This window comes from Hoplias malabaricus, chromosome 2 (genome assembly GCF_029633855.1).
Source record: "Hoplias malabaricus isolate fHopMal1 chromosome 2, fHopMal1.hap1, whole genome shotgun sequence".
In the NCBI taxonomy this organism is placed as follows: Eukaryota; Metazoa; Chordata; class Actinopteri; order Characiformes; family Erythrinidae; genus Hoplias; species Hoplias malabaricus.
In genome coordinates this window covers 37550474-37565677 of record NC_089801.1, presented here as the reverse complement: position 1 = coordinate 37565677, position 15204 = coordinate 37550474, and the positions used below count along the sequence as shown (strand labels likewise).

Below are 15204 nucleotides of genomic sequence, written 5' to 3'. Positions count from 1 at the left end.
GAGGCGAGTGTAAGAGTGTAATTGAATAAGTGGAGATACCAGGTAAACATGCATACGCGGCTATGAATGTAAAATGACACTAGGATACGGTCAAAGTGACAGGTGCTAGGAGCAATACTCCAAATTTGTCTAATCAAGGAACACCAGACTCTAACCACAGAGGGTGTGAAGCACAGGTTTGTTCATGTTTTTTTTTTTTTAAAACATTTCTGAAGAAATCTCTTTCAAGTCTTTCAGTAGATCAGCCCTGGGTTAGAACACACTTTCAACACAATACACACAAACACAGCGAGGCCTGTTGACTATTTCTCAGAAGCTAAGAATTGAAGCGGAGCGCCAGGATACTGTGGCTTTGCTACTTTTTAAATATTGTATATTTATTACATTTTTCTTCTTTATATACCTTTAGGTCTCCTGAGACACTTTTGATACCAAATATACTACATTGAGCTTAGATTTATGATTATTAGATCCTTGAACAAAATTTCTTTAAAGCAAGCTAAACCGAAGAAAACATGCCTAATTCTTCAAAATCACAAATATATTGAGTGGATTTAAAAGGAAATGGAACTTACTGGATCTCTCAATATCTGAACCCAAATAGGGAAAAGTAACTCTATTCATGTTTTTTTATACCCATGGTTAAACAGTTAATACACATACATACATACTGATATAGGATAAACATTACTCAATGCCCAGGGTTTATCAATTATTTAGCAACCTCTAAAGCACTATGGGTAATGGAGTCTAAACAGACAACCTGAGATATTTGTCCCCACCCACCATTTATTTTTGTCTTCCATTCAAGCAAGTAGCTACAGACTAAGTTAATTTCCCCAGAATCAACTCCCAAAGAACTGATCCGTAATTAAATGAAGTACATGTTGTATTTTGCAAATCATTACATTTGCAAAACAAGAAAAGAAGAAACCACACACATTACATTAGGACATAAAAACATCCAAATGGAAAAGGAACCCCTCACCGTTTTTGATTTCTCTTAAAATCTCACAAACCTTAACATGACTACTAAAAACCAAAGGGGTCAATTAATTATGGTTATAAGTTGCAAGGGGTCATTAAACTACTCGCAACGGTACACGCATGCCCTGCTAATCTAATTCCAGACCACCACTTTTTCCAGCTCAGCGTTTTTCCTGTATTGTTCAGGTTAGAGTGACGAACAACAGTGGATTAACATGAGTTAATAATTTATCAAGTTATTAAAACAAAACCTTAATGCTATTCCAAAACCTGAACATTTCAATCCCGATATCTACCAGGAGACTCTACACACCACTAAAGAGAATCCTTGAGGATAATCTAAGGAAGGCTCTAGAAGTTTTTCAGCACTCAGCCTAATCCCCATCTGCTGCATCCGTAGTATCTGATTATTTACCAGGGCCAGTGAATACAAGGCCTCTGACAATTATTACACAATCGTCTGATCACTTGATCATTGAGTTGGAAGCAATTATTAATCATCCCAAAATTAACTAGAGTAATGTTTGTTCATTTGAGTCTTGTTAAAAAAACATATTTGGAGGATAGCAATATGCAATTATTTTTCATTTATTATTCCCTTTTATGAAAACTGACCCATTCATTTGAATCTTACACACACTACTGAACTTAATGGGAAAACATTTCAGTATCTGCCCAAAGGTTTTATGTTGTTTTGAGTAAACTGTTTGTGTTTTATTTTAAAGACCAAAACCACCCTGCAAAACAATAAATAAATAAATAAATAAAATAAATACCTACAGATGCAGCAGAAAGATAACACTGAAAAAATATACTTTTAGCTGAGGATTGGTAGGTCAGCCCTTAAAACAACACTAAGCTGTATTTGTACCTTAATATTACAGTTTCAAAATAATTGTGGTTTTCCAATGAACTTTAATAGGCAGAACATTCTCTTTTGTAGATACTCCTGGCTTAGCACTGCAGAAACTACACCATGTACTCCTACACTACACTTCTGGAGGAGGGTACAAACCCCCCCTCGTCCCTCACGCTTGTTTTCAGAACACTGCTGCAGAAGTATATTACACTCTGCAACTGTAGGGGAAGGCCAGAAGCAAAAATACCAATTCTACCTAGTGTTCCTTTAACTGACCACCTAATTAGAGCTGAATGATTTGAGGGAAATAGGCCCTTTTGTTTTTTTCTGACCAATGTTGCAACTTTTATTTAAATCTCTCTCTCTCTCACACACACATATATATATATATATATATACACACACACACACACACACACACACGCGCACGGGTTGGACAATGAAACTGAAACTGCTGTCATTTTAGTGTGGGAGGTTTCATGGCTAAATTGGACCAGTCTGGTTCAATCTTCATTTACTGCACATTGCACCAGTAAGACAATGTGCATCCAGTGGTTCAAACATTGTATACTGAAGGCAGTGCCGTGTATCAGGACGACAATGCACCAATACACACAGCAAGACTGGTGAAAGATTGGTTTGATGAACATGAAAGTGAAGTTGAACATCTCCCATAGCCTGCACAGTCACCAGATCTAAATATTATTGAGCCACTTTGGGGTGTTTTGAAGGAGCGAGTCAGGAAACGTTTTCCTCCACCAGCATCACGTAGTGACCTGGCCACTATCCTGCAAGAAGAAAGGCTTAAAATCCCTCTGACCACTGTGCAGGATGTGTATATGTCATTCCCAAGATGAACTGACGCTGTATTGGCCGCAAAAGGAGGCCCTACACCATACTAATAAATTATTGTTGTCTAAAACCAGGCGTTTCAGATTCATTGTCCAAACCCTGTGTGTGTGTGTGTGTGTGTGTGTGTATATATATATATATATATATATATATATATATATATATATATATATATATATATATATATATATATATATATATATATATATATATAAATATATAAATAAGAGGTCCAGGTTCTGGTTTTATAACCGTGATGATCCAGTAGACCTGGATTTAACACCAAATGCCAGACAAGTCATGTACACACTGCAGTGTTCAGCTGTTTTTGATTGGTCTAACTCAGTTAATGCGTGTTTAGTGATTGTTCTTGATAACACAGGATAAAATTAAAACGGCAGCTCATTTGATTTTAAAAACAGAAGGGAAAAAAAGACTTATCAATTTATAATTCACCTCTAATTTTATCCTTGTAAATTAATTTAAAAAAACTATAATAAAAGCCCAATCCAAGAGATGTTATTACTCACAACAGCTCCTCATAATCCCTTCAACTATAACAAATGAGTCATTCATTCTAAAATAACTGACGTGGTGGGGCACATATGCTTTGATATATTTGTGAAAAGATGCAAAACGCTTCGCCACTTCGCATAAAGGAATAGCCGTCATATCGCTAAAATTCTAACCAACCATTTTCATCATTCCACATTTTAAATACATCACACCTTTAGACGCTATACAAAATATATAAATATACAAAAAGAAAAAAAAAAAAAAAAGCTACCAATTCTGTAATTATGAACAAGCACTGGCGTGCTGATTGGTTTCAACTATTGCTTCGCTCTAGAAACACAACACTGTAATGAGCAGTCTGGGTATGTTGTGTGAGCTAGTGCACAACTGTTTTGGCGAGTGTGGTGAAGTTATTCTGTGGTTAACTGTTGATTAGCCAAGTGGCGAGTTTGTCTACTATGAGCAGGAACTCAAAAACAGAGTCATATATTCTCATAATCCCAAACTAAAATGTGCTCTGGCCGCAGAGTAATATGAAGGGTTGCTTGTTAGTTCGGACAGTTTGGAGTTGTGTGTTTGTATTACATTTCTTTAACATTATTAGTTGAAAACAAGAAGCAGTGGGTAGTCTGAAACTTGGAACTGTGTAACAGTCATATTGGGATCAAACCTGCCAAGAGGTGAGAGCGGAGAGCACTGAAGAGAGGAAGGAGCCATTACCTCCCACCCTGCTCCTCTCTGTGTCCCTCTTAATCTCTCCATAGGTATTGGTTAGTAAGCTTCCCTTTTCTGGCCCCGGTGGCTCTAGTTCAACTCCCTTCACTCACTGAGTGGCCATTATAAGAAACTGGGAACCAAGAACTGAGGGTCAGTGCTTCCGGTGGGACCATCACGATGGGGGGGCGTTCTGGTTCTGGTATATGGATGCCTTCTCTTTCAGAAGGTCCAAACACAAATGGCAGCTCCAGCTCCCTGCAGGGCACACAGCAAACATGCAAGATGAAATTGTTATTAATTATGTGAACATAATTATGCTGGAACAGTGTGTCATTTTACAAAAATTCTAGTTGCCTTTTACACTGTACTAAAACTTAAAGACGAATGGACCAATAGACATAGTCCCAAAAAGACAAACAAAATCTTGCTTCCATTCAAAGGTAAAGGTTTTCACTTTCATTTTAAACCAGTAAGGAAAACATATACATTTTTTATAACGTATTATTTACAAATGATCTAAAGTTTAAACTGTACCTTCAGGCGGCTCAGACATGGGTGGGTTGAGGCAGTACATGTGATACCCTCTGTCACAGTCGTCACAGAACAGCAGCTGGTCCTGTGGAGAGCATCATGTAATTATTGTAAAACACTACATTACCTCTTAAAACATCTGAACTAAGAATCAGGATTAATATTTAAAACATTCCATTACCTCTCCACTCCTATAAACAGTGCTCAAACATGCCTCTTACAATTGCCTTCATATGCCCCCACTGTGGGCACCACTGACCTAAATGGACAGATCCTGAACACTGCATTTCTTCAGTTTTGAAGTGAGATCTGAAAGGTCACCTTCACTGAAAACATGCTGCACTGAATTTTTTCAGTCCATAAGCGCATACAGTGTCCTTCAGAATAAGAGCTATTACATCTATACAGTTGATTTTACTTGTTATTGGAAATAGTAAAATCCAATGGAATTGGAAAAAGTAAATTCAGTGCATTATTTTTTGTGTGTGGAGTGTGTGTGTCTGCAAGTATGAGAGGATCAAACTTACGTCATTCTCTGATGTGCCACACATGTTGCAGCATTTACACTCAATGCACTGCCAGCGATATGTCTTCACCGCGGCCATCATCACTGGAGTGAACTGTAGACATGAAGGATGGCCTGCAGAGGAGAAAGAGAGGGGAAAGGGGGACAGAAAGGCAGAAATAGTGAAGAAGCAGCAAGCTAAAAATCAGGAAACCGTGGCTGGAAAACTAATCTGCATATTGTAACCTCTGTGATAACGAAAGAAAAAAAGAAAGAGAAAAAATCCCAACAATAATACTTTTTTCATAAAGAACTTTTCATGCCAAAGTGCTTTACAGTGCTCATGTAAAGCAGCCAATAATAAAGCAGGAAATGATCCAAAGCAGTGTGCGTGTGTTTGTCTCATACCAGAGCGGCCACAATCGGAGCAGGACACCAGCTCTTCTGATTGACCGGTTTTCTGGTTCATGTTGGAATCTCCCAAACAGAAATCACAGTAGTTGTTGGGCAGGGCCAAACCATCTGGACCTTTTTTAGGGGCTGAGAACAAACAGAAACAACAAGAATTCAATTTCCAAAGTTAATATCATAAAATCATCATATCTTATGTTTTCATGACATGTAACTTGGCTGTTTGCTACAGAAAAAAAGACATCAGGATTCCAGGTAAAACCAAGAAGAGATTAAAGCAGTGTTTGAGGAAACTGCTAAAACCTACACGCATCTGAGAAACAGGTCTTCGCACTGGTATCTAACAAAAGGATTTTCAATGTTTAAAGTTTTCTTAAATGTTTGCTTCATGAGACAACATAAAAAACTAAAGAGTGCTTTAGTGTTAATGTAGACATCAGCACTAGAACAAAATCTTGTATCATTCAAATTTTTAATAGTTTAATATTAATGAGCTCCTCACTCTTTGGCTCTTCTGCTGGGGGTGGGGTCTGGGGTTGAAGCTCTGGCTCCTCCTTGTCCTCCCCCTCCTCCTCGGCTAAGTGAGAGTGAGCGTAATGATAGCTCAGTCCTGGGCGGTTCTTATAGCGTTTCCCACAGACTGCACACACACACACACACACAAAATTCGCTTCTGTTTACCATCTACTTCACCATCAAACAATTGCAATGCATTTGGCCAAAATGTTTCATCTTGCATCACACAAAGAACAGTGTCATCACACTCACACCCTCCCCCCAGAAATATAGTTTTTACACACAGTTACACACCTCTAAACCAACAACTAGTGTATCAAGTGTAAAGATGCTAAATATTTGTAGAAAGATTTCAGAGAAAATGCTTTAAAAAATAAATAAAATAAATGAACAAACACGATCCATGTGAACTGCACAACGTTAACTGCATTAGTTGTGCTTCCATTAGCCGCAACATTTGACTCCTGCCTGACTACACTCGGATAATAGTGAAATCATAAATGTGATTTCTCACTGAACGGCTTTAATGTGGTGCATAAAGCCTTCAGTCTTTCTTCTGTGCCTCAGGGTTGAAGGGAAACGAGTCACGAGGCTGAAGAGGGTCACACTGGAGACATCAAAAAGCCCACACACACTCAGATTCTCTTCTATTTAACCTCATTCTTCTCTAACGTGCAGTCACCAATATCTTTGAACCAAATGTGTTTCTCTGTGCTCACTTTCATTTACGTCTGCATTCTTGCACTTAACAGCAGCTATAATTATATCAGGTTTCATTTCAGAAGAGTATCGGAATGTGTCTCTATGATGTAAGGTACATTTCAGCAATTTTCCATGTTTCAATTTTACTTATACCTTAGAGCTTCAGATACTAATGCGCTATCGCTAGCAAGTGAAAATGTTGATAACAGAAATATTCAGAGCTCAAATGATAACTAAATGTAATACATTAAAACAATATAAGTAACAAGCTTTGTAGAACAAATGCCAATTTTTAAGTGAGTTTAATTTTTTTTTAAATAATAAATAAATAAATAAAAATTAAAATATCAAGCAACATACTAACAAAAGCACTCACATAGCTGGAGATTTACACAGAAACAAATAATGTAACAAATGACTTTTCCAGCTATTAATCCCATCCTGCACCCCACATTAACATATATAAACACACGATACACTCAAAACTTGTGTAGCTTAACCTATTTAATATTAAAGCGTTAAAAGGAGAGAATGCAAGGGTACGCCATTCATTCCTGAACCCACATTCACTCAGCCATCCAAACGGAACACACCTTATGGCAAACCAAAACAAAAGCAGAGGCACTATTTCACTCTATAAAGAGGAATGAAGAAGGGTTGAGATGAGAACGAGGGGCAGAGTGGGAAGACAAAATGAAGGGAGGAGGACTTCTAGCAGAATTACAAAGAAAGTGACAATGCTTAAGGCAGAGTAACAGGAAAGAGAGTGATGAAGGTGTGACAATAAAAGATAAAGATGGATTTCAGCAAAGCAGATAATGTGGAAATGAAAAGCTAGAGGGACACGGACTGCACGCATTAGGCAAGTTTAATCATCTTCCACTGGCTCACAATTCTCCTTGCACCATGCTGGTTAAACATTCAGAGTTAAACATTCCTTTAATCACAAGAACACACTACTCAACCAGTGATTAAGCTCAGGTCGCTTATTTAAAGGAGAGTGGCCAGCTCTGTGGATTACAGGTCTGTGGTTGGCAAACATTTAAATGTTTTTCACTTTGCTTCTTTAGTTGACATGTGTGTCTGATCGAATAAATGCCTCTATTTCACAAAAACGTATAAAACCGTCTGTGATCAGACACACAGCAGCATTCTCACCCTGTCTAAACAACCCTGTTCAGAACTGCCGCTTTCAGTGCCTGTTCTTTTAAATAATAATGAGCTACTCACTGTTCACCCCGACCTGAGCGCGGTGCATAGAAGAGTGAGGAGCAGAAGGAGTAGGCATACAGGTGTAAAGCTTGTTTTATTTTAAAGTGTGAAGGTTGATGTGTGCTAGATTCACAAGTCCCTTTTAATTATGATTTTGAAGCTTCTTTTAGATCAAACAGAAAAAATAAGCAATATCGCCCCCTAAACTTCATAGCATTTATTGCGATTCAATTTAAAGGGTTTCAGATTTTTTAAAATAATTATTTAAATTACTACATGAATAATAAGTGTATTATAAACCATTATAGAGCTCTTCTACATTTAAGACAACCAGAAAAATCCATGTTAAACATTTAGCTAGATCTAATCAGATCTAACACTGCAGCCCCAGTGTTAACGAAATGGCCTTAAACAGTCCTGAATAAAGAGCTGAACTGTTTACACACAGCAGCGAGGAGAGAGGAAGTGTGAGCATGTAGGCAGTTTGGAGGCGGTTCTGTGGGAACTGAGGCAGAGGTGGAGGCCCCAGAAGAAACTGAGGAACCAGTTCCGAAATTATGCTGACTCTGTTTCCTGCCTGAACGTGCCCACAGCTTCTAACGACATCAAACGGCTCACAGGCAGTGATTTCACTGCAGTTCAGAGACTGACTTAAAAGCATTAAGGAATTAAAAAGCACTCAGCGTTGTTTAGATCTTTAAAATGTATGGGTTTGTAGGTGCTCTCACACTTCAGTTCTTCACTTTCAATACCACAGAATGCATTAGTTTCAAACACTTTATAAAGCACTGGATTTAAGGAATAATAGCTTTTATGATGATAACTCAGTAACATGCCTCAGGTTTAAAGAGTTAACTATTTGCTTTTACAGATTTCAAACATCTACTGGGCCAGAGGGTTTGTTCTAGTTATTAGGTGAGCTACAGAAGTGTGAGTAAATAACGTACATTCACAAAATAAAAGGGGACAAAAATGAAAAAAGATAAGCAGAAGTAGTAACAAGCAATGAGCAGAGAATGGGGGAATGCAGAAAAAGGGAAAGAGGGAGAGAGCGAGAAATATACCTCGTTCAGAAGATTTTGAAATATGCTTTTGTTTGAAAGTGTCTGGAAGAGAGAAAGAGACAAAGAAAAAAGAGAAAGAGAGATAGAACAGACAGACTAAGACTGACACTAACAATCAGGAAATTAAGAGACAAATGATCAAGTAAAAAAGAAAAAAAAAAAAAGAAAAGAAAAGTTATTACAGTATCATGACACACTGAAGGAAGATGTAGAAGACAGAAAAAACATCCAGAAAAATAAATAAGTCACGTACAAAGCTTTTACATGTTACAGTGAGGGTAGACAAGAGAGCAGAGAATAGTATAGGCACAAAGATTTAAAACAGAATAAAACTGGCCTTAAATATCTGAGTTAAAGACCTGATCCAGGGTCAGCCCACTGCATTTTATCATTATACAGCAGTTCAATATATAGTGGTTTGAAGGGCTAGGATTGTAATATAACAATATCAAAGCCACTTAAAATAAAAACATTTTAGATTCATAAATTAATGTCAGCCACAATTTTAATGTTAGCATGATTTTATGCTCCTAAAGATTTAAACAGATTTACTGAATCTTTGGACTGCCACTTATCTAATAAACACTATAGCGGTATGATGGATCTTCCCAGAAATAGCAGTTGTGGCTTGGGTATTGCTGTGGTGCTGTAAAATATTAGGGGGGGAGAGAAAAGAAAAAAGGCGCACTCAAAAAAAAACAACAACCTAATATTAATGAAGGGTTATATACACAAAGGTATTTTATCAATACACAAATGTTTCTTTTAATTATTGTTTATACTACATAAACTAAATAATATCAACGTGCTAATTGAGCATGTTCTGATGTGTGGAATAAAGCACAGAGACAGACAGAAAAATGCAGATACAGACAGAATGGAGCCTACTACAAAAAAACAAACAAAAAAAAAAAAAACAAACAACAACAATCCTTGAATTTCTAGGTTTGCAGATTCGTTGAATGAGGGAAATCAGAATCCACCTCTTTAAAACAGAAATGTGATAATGACGAAAGGAACAGGACACCTCAGTCCCTGTAAAGACTTGTGAGGTAACAGCAACAGTAAAACATCCCATAATATTCTCAAGGTGTCCCATTTCTACTGCGGTTGACTCACTGTCACAGGCGTAAGGCTTGTCCCGATCCTCCAGAGCAGCAGCTGCTTCCAACTTCTTTCGAGCACTGCTTACTCCTCGCCCCTGCAGAGAGGAAGACCACCATCATGGCTCACACCAGCAGAAATCACATGACTTCTGGTCACTACATACTGCTGCGGAACCTCCAAGGTTACTCACAGACAGGACAAGGTCATTGATTTACAGCGACTGAGCTGCACAGCGGTGTTTGTTATAAAAACCTCTTGCTAAGATTGTACAACTGTTGTTTCAGTCCCTGGTGATATCTCAGCTGTCCAAGACTGAAATCCTTCAGAGCACAACTGGCCTGGCACAACTTTGGGTGGGTAGGAAGTACTGTCAAGCCTTTTTTTCCTTCTATTCATTTCACAAACAGGATTTTCATATATAAAGATTTTAAAACACTGCAATTTCTACTTTAAACTGCTGTTAGATCTTATTCTCACCTTCCCCTTCCCTTTGCCACGTCTCTTTGGGGTGTCCTCCTCATAGTCTTCATCGTCCAGGTCGTCCAGAAAGTCATCAGGTTCTAGAATTCTCTGCATATGCAGTCAAGACCGTATGAAATACGAATGTAAACAAATCAGCACCACAGAACAGCAGCTGAGTTTTATTTCACCCCCAAAACATTTGAGATTTTATTCCCAATTTTGAAATGTTGAATCTTCCTGATATTAATTACATGTCATGTTCTCACATGTTATACAACACCACTCCTGGTGTGTGTACTGACTGCCTCTAGCGCAGTAGTTTGTGTGAGTGTTACCTTCCTGACTCGGGTGGCTGGGTTGAGGCCCCCTGTGGAGTACTCCGAGTGCGTTTCATCGTCTGTGGGGCGGATGTCCAGGGCTGATCTTTTATCCAGGGGTTCTCCTCTCAGCAGAGCCTCTAGACTGCTGCCATCACTGGAGGTCAGAATGTCCTTCTTCAGCCCCAGTTCCAGTTCTACAACAACATTAACACACACTCTGGCTGAAATCAGGTCTTTCTTCAGGCTTAGATTCAAGTTAAACGCCACACTGTATGACATACTTCAAACAACGAACAAAACAGACAATGATGTACAGTCGTGCTTCACATGTGAGCCTGACGTCCCTGCAAATAACAGCATGTCCTAAATCACATCATCAAGTCTATTTGAGATCACTTCACCAGTCTGAGTAAAGTCTGTGTTGATTTACACACGTGCTTTGGTGCTAACTGAGGAATCTGTAAAGAGTGTTAACACGAACATACAAGTACCTGTCTTTAAAGTGGGGAAAGCCAGTCGAGGGTCTTCAGGAGGATGGGCTCTCCTCTTCTTTCTCCATCGACGAGCTGGATAAGTGTACAACTGCCCCGGGGCCACACCTCCACACCAAACAGAAAGGGGATTACAGATCAGGCTTTTCTGAGAGTGTCAGTTTCTCAAAATCAGATTAGACCTAGTCCATTCTGCTCAGAAGATTCTCTTTTCAGTTTAACATTCACAGTCCAGAATTACATCGTTTTCAGAAATCACATTTACAAATGCAAACCTTAATAAAGACCTGGATGTGGTTTGAACAGGGATTGGGGGTCATCTAGACTATGTGAACTTTTTGCTAAACCCTTTCATTAACCCCTGTCTAGGAAAGCAGTTAGGGGCAGGAGTGTGTGTGTTTGTGTGTGTGGGTGTAGGAGAGATACCTGGCCCTCTGTGCCTCTTCTCCATCCAGATATAGCAGTTGCTCTGGGCAACGCCTGTCTGCGAGTCCAGGAAGGGCATCCTTACACTCCTCTCTGCACACAGACGGGCGTTATAGTTATGGCACTGCTCCATAGCATCTCTGTAATACTGCTCCCCCAGCCTGGAAAACACACACACAGTTATTACTACATCAGTTATTGGTGAAAAGAATTGACCATTTGCATTCCTAACCGTGAAATATTGTGCCTTCAAGTGTCAACAAAGCAAATCGTACACAAAGCAGTTTCAATCATTCGCTGTAAATCAGCTTAACTCTGACTGGCTTTGAACCCCCTCTGTGTGTGTGTGTGTGTGTGTGTGTGTGTTGTATACGCAACAATACAGGGCTTTAACTATCCGCTTTTGTCTGCGTGCAGCAGATCAGCGGCTGGAAGGCAAAGCAGCATCCAGCAGAGTCATTGTGGCTGTCAGACAGCGGGAGGCGTCACTCAGTTGCTGCGCAACAGCAGAGACCATGAGAGAGACCACCAAGACCCAGAGCATAGACCCACAGACAGACCACTGAAACTCACAAACTGCCAAGGCCCAGACAGGGACCAGCAAGACCCAGAGCAACTGCCAAGATCCAGAGAGACAACCGAAATCCAGGGATGAACCACTGAGGCTCAGAGCAAAGGCAGAAACCCAGAGTAAATGCAGAGACCCTGAGATGGACCACAGACATGCACAGCAATGACTCAGTCCCAGAGGATAACCACCAAGACCCCGAGACATCACTGTGTAACTTTGACCTTGTTGAACTTCCACTTTCAAGATCAGAACTCCTTCATCCCTTATTCACAACGTGCTCATAAAAGATAAGACCACTTTCTCCATGGCATCAATAAAGTGAGAGAGAAGCTGGATGTGTCACTGAGATTCTATCTTTCCCCTAAACAACACTAAAGTGGTCAGAGCAATAAAAGCCTCTGCAGATGAATAAATGGTTAATATTTTTAAAGTTGGGAGATAAGAAGTGATTACACACTTTGTGAACACAGAGGAATAAACCACTTCCTGATTCAGCTTTCTCTCACTTCTCCAGAACAATCTGGAATTGAGAGGAAACACCCCAAAAAATCAAGCCCATAGAAGAGGTTACGTGTGTCTTTACGGCTTCTCTCCAGGCCACACTTTTCTCAACAACTGTTGTCTAAGTAAACAGAAGAGAAACACAATGGAGTTCAAAGAAAACAGGCAGCTTCATCGGGGCATGTCACGGATCAGATTTAATGTCTGTCTTAACAGGGAACTTCTGTTCAAAACCTTCTGCAACACTGCTGTAGGGGAAAAACATACTTGCTGATAATTAGTCGTTTGCATCATGGCTAGCTCGTGTATCCTGCATCCGTTTGTTGCATAGGTTGTGCACATCCTCAGAAAAGAAATGCTACGCATATGCAAAGTGCAGTACATGCGTAAACAGTACATGCAGTGCAGGCGATCAACAGCACCACAATGGTGGAAAGTTTTGAAGAAGGCTGTGTTAAAGTCAAATCTGCAATTATCCATGTCTATTTCTGTTCTCTGAGCCTCAAGTTACAAGCGTAGCACAAAGGCAAGTATGTGAACATTTACGTTCACGGCGCAGACAGTTGTCTATGCGAGCCCATGGCAAAACAGCAAGTATGTATCTACCCAAAGACAACATCACAGGCTTCACACAAAGTATCTGCAAGGCATTTCATGAAGAAAACTCACTGAGAGGTATTTTAATTATAGGCTTTTTCTCAGTATGTGTTCCTACCCTCTTCCATTAGTTACATAGTGCAGTTTCTGCACTGCTGAACCCCTGGGTAGCAACCAGAGGCCATAATGTCCTACAGCTCAGTGAAGCCTCAGAATTATTTTGAAGCTTTTATTTTTTGGGTAAAATTACCTAGTGTTCCATTAAGACAAGGCCATTCTTTCTCATCTTGCTATTGAAAATCAGCCATCTGGTTCACATCACTACCAATGGAAGAAACATTTTCCTGGTTGCGTTTAGCAAGTCCTCTCTGTCCTTCAAGGGGGCCATTTACAAGTGGCCTTGCTGTTTTTTTACATGCTCCATTTGTTTTGCAAGCTGCTTCTTAGAGGAAGTGCATTCCTCTCCAGTCCACACAACACCAATATATTCATGTCTTTCATTCTGAGGACATCTCAGGGGTCTCAAACTAGGCAGGATTTCTCAGTTTAGCCAGACATATTAAACCTCAATTCATAATAATATACAGACTGAGAGACCTCCCTCTTTGACAATCATCACATGTGTTTAAGTTATCTGGCTCAATAAGAAGTTATGCTTTGTGGAACAAACCTCTTGTCCCCAAAACGCTCTTCACAACAAACTCCTCCAGTGACAACAACTCCACATGATTAAAAAACACTGAACTGATTTAGAGAAACATCATGGACAAAAGTTAGAAGGCTATTCTTATGAACGAACACAAAACACGAGGTTGACGTTAGCTTCCTACTCGAATGTTCTACTCCACCTTAAATGAAGCATTAGATGTTGTAGGGTTTAAGGTGGAAGGGGAAATTAGACAATGCAGCTTGTTTTCACACTGCGAGTTGGCGTTCACTGAAAACAGATGCCAAGAGGGCTTAATTATCTTGTTCTGGAAAGACACAGCCATTTTTATCTACAGTTTTGTCTTAGTAACAGTCTAGAAGAAGTAGAGAAAGGACAGCATACTCAATAACAAAAGCAGAGAACTGTGGAAACGTTAACTCTATGACAACTACTGTCACTCAAACTCCTTAAATAAAGGATTAAAGTGTTAAAATACATGATAAATATACATTGTGTACATTTAGAATACAAATATCCAAGCTATATGAACGCGAAGTTGAAGTTGGTTTCCTATTCGCAATGTTCTACTTGAAATTTTCCCCTCCACCTTAAATGTAGTAGTAGTGACATTCTGGCGCCTCAGTCGCCAGAATATAACTGCCGCACCATTTAAGGTGGAACGGAAATTTCGAGTAAGGAGCTGAACTTCATCGTCACGGACGAAGCTCCGAAACTAACTAAACCCATGGCCTCATTGCGGTCTGTTAAAACCAACAATCGTTAATTCGTTTAACCCGTAAATCAGTTCATCCTCGGTTTCGTTTTTAAGCGCGGAAACAGCGCAAAGACTGGTTTGTACTCACAGTTTAACAACATTCTCCACCACCGCAGCCATCTTGCCCTCGCCTACGCTCCACTGGAGTGGGAGGAGCCGGAAAGAGCGAGAGGGTTCCGGTAACTATGGAAATCAAATACTGGTTCCGCGCGCTAATTAGCATAACAGCCAGGGTGGTGATGAAGGTGATATTGCTGGTGGTTGTTATGGCGATGGTAGAGATATTGGTGGTGATGGTGGTGATGATAATAGAAATGATGCTCATGATGGTGATGATACTAGGGGTGATAGTGATGATGCTGGTTGTGATGGTGGCGATAGTGTTTGTGGTATTGGAGATCATAAGAGAAGAGAAGAGAAGAGAAGAGAGGAG

General features: G+C 39.6%; 1 protein-coding gene across 3 annotated transcripts; it reads right to left on the bottom strand.

The window, feature by feature from the left end:
* Window positions 1-2934: 2934 nt before the first annotated feature.
* On the bottom strand, window positions 2935-14929 carry dpf2 (double PHD fingers 2). 3 transcript variants are annotated; one of them, XM_066659220.1, is made up of 12 exons: window positions 14860-14929; window positions 11679-11771; window positions 11253-11360; window positions 10777-10955; window positions 10457-10549; window positions 9992-10073; window positions 8873-8914; window positions 5881-6018; window positions 5376-5507; window positions 4990-5102; window positions 4466-4547; window positions 2935-4186 (listed from the first exon to the last, which is right to left on the bottom strand). In XM_066659220.1, the coding sequence occupies exons 2-12, from the start codon at window positions 11755-11757 to the stop codon at window positions 4104-4106; spliced, it is 1131 nt and encodes a 376-aa protein (XP_066515317.1). In that variant the 5' UTR covers window positions 11758-11771; window positions 14860-14929; the 3' UTR covers window positions 2935-4103. The 3 variants fall into 3 exon arrangements, with proteins under 3 accessions (XP_066515317.1, XP_066515315.1, XP_066515316.1); XM_066659218.1 differs by having other exon boundaries at window positions 11679-11839; window positions 14860-14923; XM_066659219.1 differs by lacking the exon at window positions 8873-8914 and having other exon boundaries at window positions 11679-11839; window positions 14860-14923.
* Window positions 14930-15204: the final 275 nt, after the last annotated feature.